The sequence below is a fragment of the Gracilinanus agilis genome, chromosome 4 (assembly GCF_016433145.1).
Source record: "Gracilinanus agilis isolate LMUSP501 chromosome 4, AgileGrace, whole genome shotgun sequence".
NCBI classification, from domain to species: Eukaryota; Metazoa; Chordata; class Mammalia; order Didelphimorphia; family Didelphidae; genus Gracilinanus; species Gracilinanus agilis.
The window spans coordinates 222,552,967-222,573,974 of NC_058133.1; the positions used below are offsets into that span (position 1 = coordinate 222,552,967).

Sequence of the window (21,008 nt, forward strand, 5' to 3'; positions counted from 1 at the left end):
AAAAACAACATCAATTGTAAGAACTTCAGACTCCTGAGTCAAGGATACTTTTAATGAAAAAAAATTTTTTTAAACCTACTCCACCCTAACATGAAAGACTGATAGATATTTCTTTTTTTTTTAATAATGAAAGTAAATCACATTTCTCTAGCACATTTACAAAAGTACTTTTCTCATAATAATTCTTTGAACTACTAATTCTGTCATTTCCATTTAGCATATGAAAAAACTGAAGCTCAGATTAGCAAAGGAGCTCAAGATTACACAGCTATAAAATGGCATCCCTTAAATACCATTCTACCATTCCCTTCCCCAAACTCTGTTACAGAGGTATAGGCTCAAAGCACCTGATACTTTAGAATGCTATCCCATTTTATATAGTGATAGAAGTATAGTAAAATTGGCAAATAGACTTGTTCTTAGCTTCAGACCAGCTGTAAAAATGTCAGTAAAATCCATAACAACAAAGTAATTGGTTCTTTTCCAGTAGCGATATCCAAACTGTTAATTTTCCTTGTTTAGGTGATGTTGGCTGACCGCAAGGGGACAGAAGAACTATACGCCATCAAAATTTTGAAAAAAGATGTGGTAATACAAGATGATGATGTGGAGTGCACAATGGTAGAAAAGAGAGTACTAGCTCTCTTAGACAAGCCTCCTTTCTTAACACAACTACACTCGTGCTTCCAAACAGTCGTAAGTTTTCCTTACTTAACCCTGTGTGCTTTTTCAAATACTTCTCTGACTTGCTGCATTAAGATAATAGGTATTTAAAAAAAGATAATAGTTATTTTATTCAACTTCTCTGGGCTCTTTGTGCCTAGTTGCAAAAAACTGGAAATTACGGGAGTATCTGCTGATTATGATATTTCATAAAGTGCTCTCCATTATGTCAAAAATAATCTGCAGGATTTTAATAACATAAATGGTGGCTATGTACTATAAGAAATTCCTTTCCTGGGTCCAAGAGAACAGGGAGAATATAGAAGGCTGTGTGTATTCCTGTTGTATACTTAAAGTGTAACCAAACAGAGGGTGTGACTATTTTTCATAGCAGTTATCAGTGAAGGAACCAATAGCACAGGAATGAAGTTTCAGGACCATTTCACCCGTCTCCCATTATATCATCTCATAGAAATTCTGTAGTTTATAAGCGTCCTAATCAAGAGTTCCCAAACAAATCATTTCCATTCTCTTGTCAATTTTTAACTCTATTTGAAACATGTCAAGCTACACTTTACTAGTTTATGTTCAGAGGTAAGGAAGTATGCTGTGTTCAAAAGCCCAGCAATCTTTACAATAGCCCTCTGCTTTTAATTTCAAAATCCTAAGAAAGAGAAACATAACCAGACTCTAATAAAGCCTGAGGTTGAAATGAAAGATTATATTCACCATTCTCCAGCCACTGTGTGTCAGTCTTATCTTGGCTATAAGCCATGTTTCTCTAATCCTTGTTTGGGGATAGTTCCTAACTTTGTCATCCATCATTGCTAATCTCATTTCTATAAGTGAAGTATTTGCATAATGTGCCTTAGGTGGGATCAGCAAGAAGGAAAAGAACCTGTCTGTGTTAAAGAAAATACCCCTGAACACTTTATCTCCACAACCCTGAAGAAATCATATAAACCTTGTTACACTCATGAAGCTAGAGAAAAGATATATCAAGCACAGAAAACAACTTCAAATTAAAGTATATGAAAAAAAGTCAAATGTGATATGCTGATGGCCTCTCCCTGGAAATTAGCATTGATTCTATCATCCTTACCTACTCATCCCCAACCCTACGCACTGTGCATCACTTTAATGATGAATTTCAGTGAAATGATCATGTCAAAGAGAGAGACATCTTCAGCTTCTGCCTCTGTAGGCTTTAGTTTTAGCTATTCTACTCTAAAACCACCTAATTTGCCTTGCCTACCACTAACTTCCCCCACCATCCTGCCCAATGTGCTGTTAATTATTCAGACATCTGTGACTGACTCTGTGGAGCCTTTTACAAGTAAGTGTTGGCATAAAAGAGAAAGAGATTTTAGTTCACCAGTGACTAGATGCCTCTCAGACATTGCAAGCCCTCCTGTAAACTCTCATGTCATCCCAGGGTGTTAGTTAAAACCAATTATCACCCAATATTATAGGTCAACAAAGATAAGGAATCATTATAACACTGAGGCTAAGAAATTATGTCTGTATAAGTGATAAAAGAATAAAGTAAACCATCATTGTATGAAGGGACCCATCTATTTCTCCTATTTTTTCTGTGCATTAATTTCTTCTTTTGAAAAATGCAGAAGCAGACTTCTGGTAAAATTAACCCAAATTACCTAGCAAAGATTCGAAAGAGTTAAAGTACTGTACGTAAAAATGGTCAGAAACTTATATGTGCTCAGATGGGGGCAGGGGAGGATGCCAGCACATGGCCCAGCCTGGAACTGAAGCAAGAGACAAAAATTCTAGCAGGTCACTGTACAAAGAGAATGAAATGACTGCTTGAAGCCCTCAAAGAGGCCTGAAACTAGCAAGATATCCAATATCCTGTCAGAACCATAATAGGAGATAAATCAGCCTCTCTCTGTTTGGATCCATCCAGGGAAAAAGAAACATAGAAGCCAGAATAGGGGAAGTCCAAGAATCCTATAACTGATGTGATCTCTAATATTCATTGTCTGCATCAAGGGATTCAGGTCATGGGGATGGCAATGAGGCACCCAGAGGTGTCCCAGAGCCTTAGAGGATTAAAAAAAACAGTATAATCTCTGATAACAATTAATTAAAGCCTCAGCAAGGGACAAATCCAACTCCATGTTGGTGATTGTGTGAGGAGGAGCATCTATATTGGATCACTAGGAGAAAAACAAAACCAGGAATTGTAACAAAGGGCTGAGTCCTTTCCCAGCTAGAGCTGAGTTCTCAGTCCAAGGCTAGGGCTGCAAAAGAAGTTGAGGAGGATAATCAGAAACCAACTGTCTCATTCAGAACTATAGCAAAGTAGTGGTAATAGCAGTGAGACTACAGCATGGACAAAACCAGGAAGGGCTTGCCCACTTGATCCAAGGGGCCAAAAAGGCTTTGTAGCCTGGCCCTGGCATAAGGACTCAATACAGAGACCATTGCTAGAAATGAGTAAACAAATGAAAATTCTGAGTACAATGATAAAATATTATAGGTAAAATGAAGCCCCAAAAGAAAAATCTAGAAGAGAATAATTCCACAGTAAGTAGAGATGTAATTAGCAAAGCCTCAGGAAAAAAAATAACAGCTAACATTTATGTAACTTTTAGGTGTGCAAAGTGCTTTATATTTCTTATCTCATTTGATCCTAACAACAGCTCTCTGAGATAGATGCTATTATTTTATCTCCATTTTACAAAAAAAAAATGAAACATAGAGAAAATCAAATGACTTTCCAGGGTCACACAATCAGTATCTGAGACAAGATTTGAACTCATGTCTACATGACTTTTTGTCTAACACTCTATTTAGCTCACCTTATCTGTTGCATGAGAGAAAGTGGAAGTCTTGGCATTGAGTTTCATGACATGTCTGATTTATGTGTATTAATCCTTGTTGAATCTTGTGCTCTGAAACTGGGTGGAGCATTTCTAGACAGGCAGTTGCCTGTCTTTTATAAAAGAGACATGTTACAATCCCATATATGTATATAGATACATTTATATACATGCTCTGATTAAACTTTCTATTAAGGAAAAAAATGGCTATCATGGCTTGATCACACTCCTAGAGTAAAAGGAAGGAACTCATTAAAATAAATAAAACTAGAGTTCAAGAGGGAAAAAATTAGAAAATTTTGGAAAACAGATTGGAATAAAAGATGGAAAATAAATTTGATTAGTGGACTCCATGAAATATAAAAAGGAACAGACAAAACTCAGTTAACAAAAAATGTTCCAAGTTGAAATAGTGGGAAAATTAGAAGACTATCTGAGATACCTACTCCTAAAAACAACTAACCTGGAAAACAAGTCAATGATATTGATAATTAGACTCACGAAAACCATGACCTGGATACCATATTTCAAGGAATCACAAAAGAAAACTGCCCAGATCTTTTAGAATCAGAGAGCAAAATAAAAAATAGAATCCATTAGTAATCCTAAAATAAATTTCAAATTGAAAACAACCAGATATGTCATAGTTAAAAATCCAGAGCTTCAAAAGATAAAGAAAAAATATTACAAATAACCAGAAAGAAAGATTTCAATTTTGTGGTCGAATGTAAATGATGTTTAATTTTGCCTCAGAAAGCTGTATGATACTGACCAAGTTTCTTAGTCTCCCTAAGAATTTTTTCAAAATTTATAGAATTGGTTGACAATAATAATGCCTATCTTGGAGAGTTCTTGTGGGAGGGAGGGTACAATGGGGGGAAACATATATGAAAAGCACTTTGCAAACTTATAGAAATGTTAACTATTATTATCCAGTGCTTATCACAGTGCCTGGCATGAAGAAAGTACCTATTAAAGGTTTGACCACCTGAAATAGTAAGGATACATCCATAGTAAGCGCTTAATAAACATTTATTGACTTGACTGACTGATCAAAGTGCAAACTTAAAAGGACAAGAAGATTTAATTTAAAAAGACAAGAAGAAGGTGAGAACTAGCAATCGTGGCCTGATCATGGCAAAGAGTGGAATGAGACCAGTTATAGATTCTTAGTGTTGATTCCATTCCTTTATTTCCCAACTTCCTTTTCTTTGTAAATTAAAGAGAAAAAGAAAAAAAATCAATGCAGTTAGAATTAGAAGAAAAACAAGTTAGCTGTGAAAAATCTTGGCAGCAAATAATATCTGTTAAGTATTTTATATCCAAATATATAGGGAATTGATGTAAATATGACAGAACATAATAATTATAAATTGTCAAAGAATATGAGCAGGGAGATTTTAAAAGGAGTAACACAAGCTATCCTCAACTCTATAGAAATATATCCTAAATCACAAACAATAAGAGAAAATCAAATGAAAATAAATGATATCCTACCTCATAACCTTCAGTCCTTGACTAATAAGCACCTTAATATTTGTAGGTTGATTGACCAGATTGGTATATATGAAAAAAAAAGGAAAATGACAGTTGTTGGAGAAGCACTAGAAGAAACAGCACTATGGGTATAGATAAGAATTTCATCCATTCTGGAAAGTCCAAGAAGTCACTAAATTATAGGCAAACCTTTTGGCCTAGTGACACCACTACTAGAAATATATATGTCAGTGAATTCTAAGACTTTTTTTTAACAAAAAGAACTGGAAATAAAGTGGCACCCTATCAACTGAAAAATTTATAAACACATTATGACATGAATTTATAGATTATTTTGAGTCATAGAAACAATGAAAGAAATTAATGAAAAGAAACCTTAAAAGATTTCTATAAACTGCATAATGAAGTGAGGATAACCAGGGGAACCATTTATACCAGTGATGGGCAAACTATGGCCCACGGGCCAGATGTGGCCTCCTGAAATGTTCTATCTGGCCCCACGACATTATTCCTAATCTGACAAATACAATGAGTAGGATACAACACAATGAAACTTTGAAAGAGTTACCTTAGAAACAGACTGACATGAGCATTTCCTTTCTTTTGGCCCCCTCTTTAAAAAGTTTGCCCATTACTGATTTATACAACTACAATGATGTAAAGTAAAAGACTGAAAAACAACAACCAGGCAGTGTAATAACGCTCATAGACCTATGTTACCCACCTCTTGGCAGAGAACTGATAGACCATCATATAGAAAAAGATATACATTTTCAGACACGATTAATGTGTTGATTTGTTTTGCTAAACTATATTTACTATAAAGGGGGAGTTCTGGAGTAGAAGAGGGATTTAGTGGTAGTAATAGAAGAGCAAAAAAAGAAGAAGAAAAGAAAAGCATACAAATAAAATACTTCTAAAATATATATACTGAAGAGAGCTGAAGAAAGTACAATAGGGCAATCAGGGTAATTTTATTCTGCTCTTGCTAAATTTAATCAACATTTTAAAAAATTATAATAGATATCATTCCAAATATATTCTTTTCCCCCCCTCTCCCTCCTTTTGGTTAATATTTGGTTCCTAGGATCGTCTTTATTTTGTCATGGAATATGTCAATGGTGGAGACCTTATGTACCACATCCAGCAAGTAGGAAAATTTAAGGAGCCACAAGCAGTGTGAGTATTATTTTATTTCTCTAATTTTAATTTAAATGTACAAATGGAGAAATCTCCAGATTGAGTAACTGAATCTTTATGGATGTAATATTGCCTACTGGTTAGAGAACAATGAAGTTATATATGTAAAGCATTTGGTACATCTTAAAACACCTTAGCTATTATTATTTTAATTACATAAATCAAACATACTGATTCATGCCCCTTCTAAGTGCCATCATCATCTTGGAGTCTCTTTCTTTGTAATTGACTGCTATAAGCATGCTATGTTACCATGACTTGTCTGTTGCCAGTGACTCCCTTGTCTCTCACATACCCAGTTTCACACTTCTAAATGTAGATGCCATTTCCTTTTGACACCTAAAGAACTGGCTTTTCTTAGAGGTAAGAAGATTTGAAACTCAGTTGAAGCAAGCAGGGAGAGGGAATTATTTTCATTCCTTAATTTTAGTGATCCTTACTATTCATGTAGAAGATTTAGGGAGAACACTTGTTGGTATTTCATTCTTAAAATCAGATACAATCTCAGTCCTGCAGAACTGATTTAAAAAATGGACCAGTCTCCTCTCAGTAAAGAGGTAAGGACTATGGTTGTGAAAAGAGTTATACGTTATCAGACTTGAGTCATTATGTCAATTAATTTTGCTTAGGTATCTTTCTTTGTTTTAAGAGAGTGTTCTGCATAGGAGAGGAAGTTAAGTAGAAACAACTGATAAAAAAAAATAAAAGGCAACAACAAAAAGATAGATTTTTTTAAAAAAATCAGAAGACGAACACATAACATATATGGAATAAGTCTTTCCTGACAATGAATAAGTAATCTAGTGATCTGGAACTGAAAACAAAAACAGACTAGGCATTTATCTAGAATGTAAGAAAATATGTGGACAGCACAGATGTCTTGTTGGTATCCCCAGGATTTGGAAGAATTAGAGGAAACCAATCAGTTGGGCAGGTCCTAGGGTAAGAGAATGTATGGAGGAGTCACAAAGGAATTTAAACCCAGCTCCTCTGACTCCAGATCCAGTTTTTTCTACTCTCTGGGCTACCTTACTGATACTCTCTTGGTTGCCTTTTTTGTCATTGATTTCTTTAATAAACCAAACTAGCAAACTGAGAACCCTGGTTCTGTGTGTTTTAAAAACAATATTAAAGATCTGAGCAGTTCACCATTTTAAAATCATTGTCTATAGGGCAAGTTACCATTACCAAAAAGTAAAGCATATAATTTTTAATTTTTTTACACAATGGGTACTTCCTAAGAAACTCACAAATAAATCCTGCTATGAACTGTGTTGTGATCTTTATTGGTAGAAGAGGGTGCTTACATTGATAGGATCACAGATACATGTACAGTACCTTTCTAACCTACATCATCTATAACCTAGCTAAACCTCTCAGGTTCCTCATCTGTAAGATAAGGAATTAGACTACATGTCCTCTAAGGTCCCCCTTTTAGGTATAAATACATGATCTTTGATTTTTCTATCTTTAAATCTTCAGTCCTGTAATCTTAAATGCACAGGACCAAAGAGATGACTAATTGAAGGCTCATAGAAGGTTGTGTGGACAATGCATTTCAGATACATGTTATGGAAATTTTGCTCACTTTTGATTTTTATCCTTAAAAGGAAAGACTTATCTGTTCTTATTCTACCTGTATGTATGAGTGTCATAAAGCTTTCACACACAGATAGATGAAAAGCTAATGCTATGGCAACTCCATCCACCAGAGAGAACATTTCAGAATTGCTAAGGACAGTTCTGAAATAATACTTAAAAGCTTCTGGAATCTTTTCCTTTTATTAAATTCAAACTAGTGAAAAGCATTTATTTTAGAGATCCGTTTTTGCCATATTTTGACTGTCACAATATATTCTCAGCTATTCAAAGTTGACTTAGATTCTATGTGCAAAGAATTCTAGATGCCTTGTGGACTTTAACTCATCTATCATCATTTCACCTGGGCTTCAACAAAATTTACTAACAATTTCGGAGTAACAACTACATTAGATCTACCACATGGCTTTAAGTGGGACAATAGCTCCATATGAATCCATGCATGGCCTACCTTAGACCTTTCTTCTAGGAAAGATGACTATAAACTACATGTTTCATTACATACTATACTCGACTTTGGGGAAAGGCAGTAGTTGCAATTCAGTCCACCACTGGGTTTTCCCTAAAATACCACTGGTTGTGATATGGGGATTTTATCCCATTGATATCATATGGATATATAAATCCATTATCCAATTTGCATTAAAAAAGCCTCTTAAAGGCTTTCAGAGAATCTATGTGGAGCTACCTTATAAAAGGTACTGAAACAGGTAAGTATCTATAGACATTAAATAGGCATCACATTGAAATTTTTAAAGTGCTGGATTTGTAGTCAGATGGCCTGGATTCTAATCATAGCTCACTTACGTAGTAGAGGTTTTTTGTTTTTTGTTGTTGTTTTTTTAATCTTGGTTACTTAACTTTTCTGAGTCTGTTTCCTGAAGAGTGATGATCTCTTAAAATTCCTTTTAGCACAAACATTCAATTTTTCTATGAACAAGTAACAGACTTTCTGAATGAGAGAAATCATAGTAGAATGGGTTAGTACGCTCAGGTTTGGGTCCTGGCTCTGACACATGTAACTCTTGGCAAGTTTTTTCATTTTTCTAGACTTCAGTCTTCTTATAAAATCAAATTATACCTGTTCAACCCAGTCATGGGTTGAACATTTTGAGCAAAGAATTTGTAAACCTTAAAGTGCCAGCAAAATGGGAGTGTCCTAGCTGTCCATTAATTTCTTATAGGGCATGTAAATTGAGGGGGAAGTTTGCAAGATGGATTTGTACAATAAATAACAGAATGTGCACTGTACATGCGCTGTTCTAGACAATCCCAAGTTTCAAAATCACGTTTACATTCTTTGATGTTTTGTGTTTAGAATATCAGGGGTGGGGAAAGGAAAGATTAGAGGAGTAGCAACTAGAATGCTGTGGATATCAAGTAATATTTTTTTTCCAGGTTCTATGCAGCAGAAATTTCAATTGGATTATTTTTCCTTCATAAACAAGGGATCATTTATAGGTAAGGACTGAAGTTCTTTTTCTTAGCTATACATTTGATAGTTTTACTGACCAATTAGAAGGCAGATTGTTTTGTAAAACATGCTGAAAGACAAATTAGGTAAAAGACAGGAAGTGGGGCAAGGGGACAGAAACGTTCATGCTTTGTGATCTCAGGGTAAACATTGCACCTTGTAGTCTCAGCTTCCCTATCTGTAAAATAGAGATAATAACTGAACTCTCAGTGTGACCTTTGTAAATGGTAACCTATTACTTAAATGTAGTTATTATTAATGGGGATGTCCTCTGATCTGACATTCAGTTTGGCCCTTCAGGGAAGCAAGAAGCATCTTTAGTTCCATTTCTCAACTTTAGAGACTTCTTATTTGCTTTCTGCTTTCAAAAGAAAACATGTTTATGCCCACCAACAATATCTTTCTCTCCTCTTTTTTTCTTGGAAATGAGCTCACAGCAAGCAGTGGAATCCAAAATCCCATGTCTTCAATTGTGTGTGCTTCTAAAGAGGGATAGGCAATATGATATAGAGTCATTGTGTCAAACTCAACTAGAAAGCAGAGTCACTAGCCTGTACACAAGGATCCCACAGGCCACCTATTGACTTTTTTAAAAAATGTAATATTATTTATATTTTTTTGTATTTTTATTTATTATTAAATATTTCCCATTTGGGGCAGATAGATGGCACAGTGGAAAGAGTGCTGGTCCTGGAGTCAGACTCATCTTCCTGAGTTCACAGCTTCAGACTCTTATTAGCTGTGTAATCCCAGGCAAATCACTTAAGTCTGTTTGCCTGAGTTTTCTCATCTGTAAAATCAGATGGAGAAGGAAATGGCCAATCACTCCAATATCATTGCCAAGAAAATGCCAGATGGGGTCCTGAAGAGTAGGACATGACTGAAACATTTCCCAATTGCATTTTAATCTGGTTTGGACCACATTTGAGAGTGCTGTAGAAAGCATATGACCCATGGCCCACAGGGTTGACATCTCAGATATGAAGACTAGAGGCAGTGTTGAAGGCAGGAGGATCTGAATTCATGTCCTGCCTCAGACATACTGACTCTCTGACCCTTGGAATCTCACTAAACTTCCCAGTGCTCTAGGCAATTCTCTAATACTTTTAATTTGTAGAGAAGGTGCTGACCTGAATTAAAAGAGGAATTTTCTCTCTACTAGTGAAATCATGGGTTCAGTCCTTATCCTAACTTTTGGTAACAAAATATAGGGTTGTTTCGAGGTCTGTGGATGAATGCTCTTGATTCTTATTTCTCATGTTGATTATAAAGAAGATTCCACAACTATAGAATTGCTCTTTCCAATAATAATTTTAAAATAATTTCATTGTCATCTTGAGTTCTCTGAGAAAACACATGTCCCTTAATCCCTGTGCAAAATGGAGTAGGGCACAGCCTCTTGTCGTGGTAGAGTACTTACCATTTCAAAAGTATCCAAATGGAATTACAGTGAAACAGATCCAAAGGAAATCTGTTTTATTCTGGAATCAATTAATGATGCTAACCTATTTCCTTCCAGAGATTTGAAATTAGACAATGTCATGTTGGATTCAGAAGGACATATCAAGATTGCCGATTTTGGAATGTGCAAGGAGCATATGATAGATGGAGTCACAACCAGGACATTCTGTGGGACTCCAGATTACATTGCCCCAGAGGTAAAGATTTGACATTTCAGGATAATTCTCAGGAACAAGGAGCGTATGCACATTTACCATTCTTTAAATTTGAAAATTTGCTTTTCTATTTTTGGAATTCATTCATTCAGCCAACAATTCATACATTTATCCTCACCCAAACTTCCTGAAATCCTTTGCTCCCTTTGAGGCCTACCTCAGGTTCACCTGCTATGTGGTGCTTTTCCTAATGCCACAGGAGGTTACTGCTATTCACTACCACTACTACCCTGCCTGCCAAAAATTATTTTTTATTTATTTATCTCCATGTATATTGTTTCCCATCAGTAGAATTTAAGCCCTTAGAGAACAGAGAGTTTTTTTTTATTTTTGTCTATGTATCTCTACTTTTTAGCACAGTGCCTCATAAATAATAGTATTCTGAACAGATGCTTATTCAATCAAGTTGAAGCAAATTCATTTTTTCAGTATACATTAAGCCTAATACTTGCAAAGTTACTTGCCAGTGTTATAATTAAGGGAGGTCACTTGTATCTATTTGAGGTAGTAGAAATGATGTACAGAGATGATAAGATGACACTTCTCCTTTATAACAGTTGCCCAGGCAGGATCCTTCAGGTCAAAGAGGTTTATCCCTTCAAGACCCACCTGGTGTTAATTGATATATTGATTTGGGCTCTTTTAGCTAGGATAACGACGATATTCTGACTGCGTTGTCTCCCTTCCCAAAACAAGCTTTGAAACTAATTTAGGAAGGTACTTTAAACTTTATATATTAATAAGAAGGATAAGGGTAAAGGACTGTGGTATAGGAGACCCTACTTTAATTATTACTAATGAAACTCTCAACTGCTGGCAAATGAAGAATCAATGTTAGCTTCCCTCTAGTTCAGCCTGGCCAGGGCTAAAGCAAAGTAGGTAAACTGCTGGGAAATCTTCAGCTTCTTCTTCTGTAGATCTTAGCCTTAACAGTTGAGATATATCCACCCTCTTCTTTGTCTCCTGCCCACTTCCTGGATCCCTCCCGGGCTCTGGGAAGCCTAGATATCTAGATGATGAAACTCCTAATATCTAGGGACAGTAGACACCGAGGTGGTGGTCAAGTACAGGTTGATAACAGTATATCAAGTACAGGAAGAGCATGCAGAGAGGTTTTTGCACTCTATCACTCCAAGACTAGGATCCACCGATCTCTAGCCTCAGCACAGGTCAAGACCCAGAACTTCTGCCCAGGGTTCTCAACTGCCCCCTCCTGCCTTTCGCATGCCTCCCTGGGAACATTCTATCCAACTGACTTATCTGTCAGTCATTGAATGAACTTCAAGCTCCCAGAGATTCAATATAACACTAGACACCCCTGGAGACACAAAGAGAAAATAAGAATGATTTCTTTCCAAAATGGGTTTACAATATAATTTGGAAGAAAAGTGCATGCCCAAATAATTTAGAATATGGTTGTGATTTTAAAAGGCTTTTTACCCAAAGTATTATTATTGTAGGCAGAGGGTCATGTTACTGTAGGAAGAGATGCTCATGATTCACTTTAGACCATGTGTCTTTAACCATGATTCACTTTGTTTATGGGAGGAGGGGGGAATGAAAACTGCAATGCAAATAAAAGCTAATGATATGTTAAACATCCTGGGGAAACTCTCAGTCAAATGTTGACTACAAAGGGAAAGTCTCTGGTCCACTGTACCTGTGCTGTTTGGCAAGTTGCCGAGCTCCTGTGATAGGAACCCATCAACATCCGTATAACACGTCTACTTGGCAACCCACATTGCTCCAAATAACACAGGGCCCAGAACCCAGAACCAGGATCAGAGTGAAGTGTCAGTCTTTTAAAACTGCTTCCTGCTGAATAAGGGCTCAGGATCATGGATAGACACAGGGCCCCATATTACTTGCTGGAGTGAGAGTTATAATGTGGCTTCTGAGAATGAAAGGTAGCAGCAGAGGTGTCGGAGGTATACTCATCTCTCAGTAGCTACCATCTGGAACTAGAAATGGGAAAGTCGAGAAGTCACAAAATTAACGTAGTGATTAAATAGGTAAGGGTCAAATAGCAAAAGAAGCAATAGTAAAGAAGGCATACCACCAAGTGTCCAAGGGGAGGAAGGACTTATGGGAGTCCCAAAGGGATCCTGGGTTCCAGTTTACATCATGGACCCATCTAGCTTGTTGAATAAATCTCATTGAGTCTTTCCTTAACCTCTCCAGTCTTGTTGATCCAAGAGGATTGATAACTGTGTACACTTCTTCCTCTAGTAAGAAATAATCTAGGGTCTTACAGTTCTCTAGCACCAAGTTGGCAAGAGAGTTCAAAGACTTCCAGAGGTTGTGAATGGATGCTCCAGACTCCTGGGCGATGATTTCTAGAATCTCCATAATGTAAGAGAGGATTGGTGGTATGCAAGCCCACCCCACAGTAGCACCATGCCAATAACTGCTCCTTTGCCTACTGGGGTGAGACCCAGGGCTCTCTTGTATTGGGGATGCTTAGGAGCAGAAGGGTCATGGGTAATCTGGTAGACAGAGATTGTGTCATTCACAGGGTTTCCTAGTATGCAGTATCTGTTGAAGTAAATATTACTGAGGCAAGGGCAAAAATGCCCCATGTAGAATTACAGAGAAAGATATAACCAGAGGGTATGCAGGTGGTAGCATAGGGGTGGGAACAAAAGAAGGACAAGTCAATGGGGACAGAAAGTGTGGAGTTACACCTGTCCCATGAGCCAATTTGATTCATGACCATGAAAGCAATGCCTGGGGAACCTATTCTACAGGCAGGGACTACTTAGAAGCAAGGAATTTTGGTTCCTTTCCTATGATGGTAACTACGAGAGGTCTCAGAAGGATAGAAGAAGACTCATTAGTCAGAGAGGACCAACAGAAAGTATTAGTGATAGGGATTCCCAAGGGCAGGGGAGATTACAGTTGGGGGCTAGTGTGGCATACCCAGCAGCTGGTAAGTTTCTTTCTACAGACTAGAGCCCTGGAGAGCTGGAAGATGACAGTTCAGGTCCATTATGGTATTCCAGTATTCTGTAGGGATACAAATAAGAGAGGAGGGAACCAAATGCACTTCATTTTTAGCCTAGGGAAAGAAAGCACTCTGATAAAATCAGGCGTTTCAGAGGAAAGTCACTTGAGTTTTTTAGATTGCACTTGAGTTTTTTCTTTCTTGAATAAGAATTTCAAGTACTCTATACTAAGAATGTTCAGAAATAAGAAATTCCTATTGTTATCACTAGATGGAGGATTGAAAATAATTCCAAGAGTCACGTTAAGTGACCTACATAATGCCAATCTAGTACTACTAATCATTAATATTCATTATGATTTCCAAATTCTCTCCCTTCCTCAAGCTCTTCCCCCTACTCCTTGAGAAAATAAGCAATATGATGCCCATTATACACATGAAATCATGCAAAACATATTTCCATATTAGACAGATGGAGGGGAAAAAACAAGAAAAATAAAGAAAATGAAAACAGTCTATGTTTCATTTTGCACTTAAGAGTTCACCAGAGTTCTCTCTCTAGAGGTAAATTTTGTGTTTGTAATTCTAGTCACCTATGTGAAATTATATACTTCACCAAAGTCTTCGCATACCCTTTGGACTATGTCCTAAAGCCACTTTCAAAGAGAGACACAATTTGAATCAGAATTCTGGCTTGCCTTTGTAAACAACTTCCTAATTCAATAGATGACCAAGAGACCAATGCTTTTCTTAAGGAAGTTTCAGTTTAGTGAGTCACAGAATTTCAGAATTCGAAGGGACCTCATCAATCCAAATCATATTCAAAAACATCTCTTCTTCAGTGTGCCAGCCAATTGGCTTTTCCAGCTTTATCTGAAGACGTTTTCTGAGAAGGAACCTGTCATCTCCTGAGGCCAGTCTATTCCATTTTGTGTTCTTTTTAATTGTTAGAAATGTTTTTCCTAACCTCAAGCCTAAATTACCTTTTTTTGGAAATTTCCATTTATTGCTTTTCATTCGGCCCTCTGGGACCAAATAAAATCAGTTTAATTCTTCCATGTGACATCCTTTTTAAGTTCAAAAGGACTGCTATCATAGTCTTCATCCAGATCAGAAAAGGAACTGTACCTTATAACTTAAATGATTATTTCCTCTCAAGGAAGAAACTATTCTTCAGTGTGAACAACCAGGCTTTTCATATCTGAAACCTAGGGAGCACTATAAAAAGTATAAACTCTTATAGCAATATTTGTTTTGAAGCCATCCAATAGTTGACAGGTGTTAAGCAGAATGTGATTATAAGCTTAGTAATCTTCATTTAACATCCAACAGATGCTGTTTGAATACAAACAAACAAATAACTATCAGCAGAGAGCAGCAGGATTTTTTGGAACAGAGATGTCTCTAGGCTTCATCTTCATAAAGATTTGGTATGGGGGCAGCTGGGTAGCTCAGTGAATTGAGAACCAGGCTTAGAGATGGGAGCTTCTAGGTTCAAATCTAATCTCATACACTTCCTAGTTATGTGACCCTGGTCAATTCACTTAACCCCGTTGCCTAGCCTTTAACACTCTTCTGCCTTAAAACCAATACATGGTATTGATTCTAAGGTGGAAGGTAAAGGTTTTAAAAAAAAAAGATTGGGTATGGACTAGTTAAAATATTAACTATCTAAATACAATATTTATTTGGCATCATTCGGGAAAAGGGCATTTTACTCAAGTAAATTGTCTATATAGCTAAAAAAAGTTTACCTCTTTAAATGCCAAAATTTTGTTTTTAGCCATTCTTGAAAGAAATTTAAAAAATATTTATTATCTACTTCCTTGCTTTCTTAAAAAGAAAATGTTAAAAACTGGCTATTGTAGTATGCAATAATATAGTTTGGCATTGTAGTCTATTAAGGTAGATTAGTAAGTGTTAATTATCCTAGTGCTAAGAAACCCTAGACTCCTAGGCATGGATCTGCTTTTTGTAGGTTTTTCTTGTCTCCTTTCTCATTGTTGGGCTCCCAGAGTGACTTCTTCAATCTATTTCCACTCTCCTAATTTGAGGTTTCTAATCTGTTGTGGCCTGGAAAACCAGATAACCAACTATTAAATAGTTTGTTCTAAATTAAGAATATAGTAAATCATCTAAAGAAAGAGCTGAAGGACTTGGGCAAGCTTCAGTGCATAGACTTGGCAAATATTTTGGTTGCTCAAAGGCATTTTCTTTTTTCCTGTTTCTTAGCTATGTCCTGGGTATGTGACCCCTAAATAATTGAAATGCTATCATATTTGCCCACAGTTTATTTATGTAAAAACAAACAAACTAAAACCATGGCAAATGCTTTTTAAAGGAAAACTAACCTTTAATTCTTTGAAAGTGGAAAAGAATAATATAGATCCACCTTAATACATATATCATTTTATAGTCCAAAGAAGGCTAGAACATTGACAATTCAAGGTTTTAGAATCTGAACAAAGATTAAAATAATCTCATCCTCTTTATAAGTAGATCTGGCAGGCAGAAGCAAAATAATTATCTCATGTAGAATTTTAATTGATAGTGTTGGCCAAGGCATAATATTTATGACTATTTGTTTTAAATCCTTGAAATTGATTAACAGTGTAGCATCTCCTTAACCAGTCAAGAGGGGCCAAGACAGATGGTTGTCACAAATATATGCATGGTTGGTGGTGAGATGAGAATATAAGAAAGAGGCATTAATCAGGAAATTATTCCAGAATTTGATATTAAATATATTCCTTTCCCTGATACAGAAAATCATCCAGAGATCAACAGAGTCTTCTTGAGATGATTGAAGAGAATCTTGAACAGTGATCTTGAGACAAATACTATCTCAATTTCAGGGTATTTTTGGTAAACAAGAATAAATAGCTAATGAACCTAGAAAGGAAAATGGATAATCTATTTTCATTTTTTAAAAGCTGGTCTATACAATGCAAGGAGAATAAAAAAATAAGAATTCTGAATCATATTATCACTCACTTTTTCCTGTACTGTATGTACTAATGAAGGAGAGAGGGAGCAACTTCAGGAAATAGTATTTGCCTCCATCTGGGGTTTCACTAAATGAGAAATCACTTTTTAAATGTTTAGCCTGTGCCAGACATTTAGCCACTAAGCAGTGGGAGACAAAGGAAGACAAAAACAGCCCCTGCCCTCTAGGGGCTTATATTCTAATAGGGGAGATGGTGTTTCTAAAACTAGATACACAGAATGTATAAGTCTGAATTAGGAAGGCATTGATACCTAAGGTCACTAAAAAAGGCTTCGTGCAGAAGGTGGAATTTGAACTGATTCTTGAAGAAAACCAGGAGAACTAAGAGGCAGAGATGAGAAAGCAGAATATTCCAGGAATGGAGGACACCCACATGGAAAGTATCTCACCCAGGCTAACACAAGGAATAAGTCACAGAATTTGAATATGATTCTGTACCTAAGAAATATTTTTAAATTATATTATTTTGAATGTGTGTATTTGTACTTCTATATGCTTTTGTTTTTGCCTCAGCAGTTAACTAGCTATTACTAACACTCCATTATAAAGGTAGGGGAAAGCTCTTAAAAATCAAAGTGATAGGGGCAGCTGGGTAGCTCAGTGGATTTAGAGTCAGGTCGGGAGACGGGAGGTCCTAGGTTCAAATCTGGCCTCAGACACTTCCCAAGCTGTGTGACCCTGGGCAAGTCACTTGACCCCCATTGCCCACCCTCACCACTCTTCCACCTAGGAGCCAATATACAGAAGTTAAGGGTTAAAAAAAGATTAAAAAACCAAAGTGATGGATATATATTGGATTACCTACAATGTATGTGGGGCACTTAGAAAACAAACAATTGAAGTGAATGTTAAGAGAAATTATTTCCCATTGCTTATTTTTAAAGTCCTTCCTTGCTGTCCACTCAATCTCTGGGATGAATAGGGCAAACTCCATTTCTCCAAACAGTCCCAAGGGTTCCATGCATTGTCAAAGTTCAGAAGCCTTATAGAGTAGAAGGGGGAAATAAAAGAGAATTTGAAAGTTAAATGTAAAATTGTGAACTTACCTTGCTGAAGTAGTCAGTTGAGCAATAAATTAGTTCTCTCTCCACACTAAGGGAAAAATGAGATACAATTATAGGGGAAATATAATCAGTGCTAGCTATAACCCAGCTTAAATTAGCAGCTTCCAGCAGAGTAAACATAAAAACTTGAAGAAAAAAAATTATGAGGTTAGGACAAGCATTTTTAGTTTTCTACCCAACAAAGGCCAATTCTTCCCCTTATAATACTATAGTCTATTGAATCCTAAAGTTATCTGAGAGGGCAAAAAAAACAAAAAAGGATATTTTCTTTGGGATTTTCCTTAATTTTTAAAAAATTTCATCTCATTTTTTTTGGTAATGATTAAAATCATGTTGTTCTTCAAATCTACCTTTTGCTCTGCCTATCCCCTACTTCCTACTAGCTAATATCTCCATGGCCTATAACTAAACAAATTCCTGGATATCAAACATTTCACATGGAGAAAGTCCACAGTTTTTAGCCTTCCATTAATTCTAGTAGCCTCTCAAATTATCCTTCATAATCTCTCTTGACTATAGTCATATCCATGCCAGGTAGATTTTAGCAGATGATTAAGCATTAAGCATTTCTTAAACATAAAAGAAACATCCAGAAGTACCATGAACTGCTTTAGAATCTCAGCATACTCAAATCATAGTAATTTGATTAATCACACCTCTATGGTGTGAATTAGCTGATCCATATTTTAAAATTTTGACTGGATTGTAAGCTCCCTAAGGCCATGACCTATTTTTCATTTTGCCTTGTACCTCTGGCACAAGACAATACTCTGCATCTAGTAGCAGTTAACAAATGTTTGTTGGACTAGATTGTATTGGATTTTTAGCTTACTTTTGAATCAGAGAAGATAGCCTTACTCTGAATAATTTCCTACAAGTTCTTGTGATTTCAGGGCCATGACGAGTGGTGAAAAGAGAAGTATCACAGTATACAAATCCTTAATAATCTATAGTCTATTTCAAAACACATTTTTATAAATATCCATTATGAAATAAATTTGAAAAGGCTTAAATGACTGTGAGCTTTCCTAGATCTGGGAAACTTTATTACTCTGAAGATGTTTATATGCATGACAATACTTCCAACCCTCTCAGCTCATTTCTTTGTAGCACAGATATTCATTTCGTTCAGATTCTTGGTTAATATTTGAACTGTTCTCACATGACAAATAGGAACTGCTCTGCCAGTGGTAGCTCATGAAAAGAAGATTCACAAGAGGAGGTAGAAAACCTTTTGTCTCAATAGGGGCCTACCTATAAACCTGTGAAGACAACATTGACAAGTTACATGAGCTGTGTACAGTTAGGATTAAATAAACTTTTGAATAGAATCTTAAAGAACCAAAATACTATAGCTGAATTCAAACGCACTTTTTTACATCAGTGGTCCATGGGATTTTTTGAGAATTTTTTCATACAAGTTATATATTACATATCAATAAAAAGTATATATGTGGTCCATTATTTGGAATTAGTCTTTGAATTCTAAATAGCTAAAGAAAGTAAGCATCCTTCATATCAAAGCAATCTACCCTCCCTCCAAAAAACAACAAACTTTAATTCAATAAGAATGTATTGAATTTTCATTGCATAGCCAAGACTTTATTTTTATTCAAATAATTTTTAAAATACCTTAGCTCATATGCAATTATGGGTCTAGGATTTGAGAATTTATTCATAAACTGAGCTAGATCTTAAATATATTTAATGAAATTGGTCTTATTACCCCAATGCACACACACATTAGTTGGTAAGGTTCCCAGAACTAGGCTCTCACCTCAGGGTTCTAAGGTAACCCTACATAGTTCCTCTTATGCTGTTGGCTCAAACTTCTATTCTGATATGTTTTCCCCAGTGTTAACAACATGTGAATATTGCCCACTGATATTTAACCATTTAATAGCAATTAGTTTTTACTGAGAAGATATAGCAGTAACTGAAATCCTAAGCATTCCCCTCAGTACCTAGTGGGCATACCCTCCCTAATACCATCTCAATCTCTGAGGAAAGTAGACCCAAACTTAGTACTATTTCTACATAATATTCATCCTATTCATCATCATAACATTTATCTTTAGTTTTTTGTTTGTTTAGTCATTTTTAGTTGTGTCTGACTCTTCATAACCTCATTTGGAGTTTTCTTGGAAAAGATACTGGAGTGGTTTGCCATTTCCTTCTCCAGCACACTTTATAGACACAGAACAAGCAAGGTTAAGTGACCTTCCTAGAGTCAGATAACTAATAAGTGTTTAGGAGGCTAGATTTGAACTTAGTTTTTGCTGACTCCAAACCCAGCACTCATGACCTAGCTGTCCAAATTTATCCAACCAGGTTTCTTCAAATATGGAAAAATCACTAGATAACCAGAGTCTAAATTTCAGCATTGCATGAATGCATGCCACAGATTAATCATCTTTGTCTTTGTTGCTAAAAAACTGATCTCAGCCATTCATGAATGAACATGAAGTCCAACTCCATTACCTCTCGTGGCTAGACATTCTGGCCTTTTGAAGCTCACAAAGCCTATATCCAAGGACAATGTAATGGACAAAATTTCTCTCTCACTTAAACATAAACTAGGTAGAAACAATAAATAGCCAGCCTTTCAGTTTGAACAAACCCCAATTTCATCTCAGTAACCAATTAACAATTCATCCCTTCAAACATGATTAGCAGGTTGAAATTAGTTATAGAATGTCTGTGCATGCAAATTACATGTCTCCATGCTTTTCTGGAAGTAGGCTTTCTAGCCTCTTCTATCCCTGAATATTAAATGTATTTGTTAAATAAATGTCAAATATGTGATCAGTAAGCCATATGTAACCTACACCACTTTCAAGTGTGGCCCAAACCAGATTAAGATATAATTGGAAATTTTTTAAACAAATAAATACAGTGAAATATAGATAATATTAAAATGTAGTTTTCTTAGTCAACATGTGACCTACAACAGATCACTTTGTAGGATTTAGTAGCCCCTGTTTCTATTTGAGTTTAACATCTCCAGTGAAGTGGATTGGAGAGTCAGCCTAACTGACTAG

At 36.1% G+C, this 21,008-nt stretch overlaps 1 protein-coding gene across 3 annotated transcripts in view; it reads left to right on the plus strand.

Annotated features, from left to right (window-relative positions):
* PRKCA (protein kinase C alpha) overlaps positions 1–21,008 on the plus strand; it is a 553,531-nt gene that overhangs the window by 492,370 nt on the left and 40,153 nt on the right. For all 3 annotated transcript variants that reach the window (XM_044674183.1, XM_044674181.1, XM_044674182.1), the window contains 4 exons: positions 523–696; positions 6,091–6,182; positions 9,201–9,263; positions 10,796–10,934. In XM_044674183.1, coding sequence (XP_044530118.1) covers positions 523–696; positions 6,091–6,182; positions 9,201–9,263; positions 10,796–10,934 — 468 coding nt within the window. The remainder of the gene's footprint in view (positions 1–522; positions 697–6,090; positions 6,183–9,200; positions 9,264–10,795; positions 10,935–21,008) is intronic.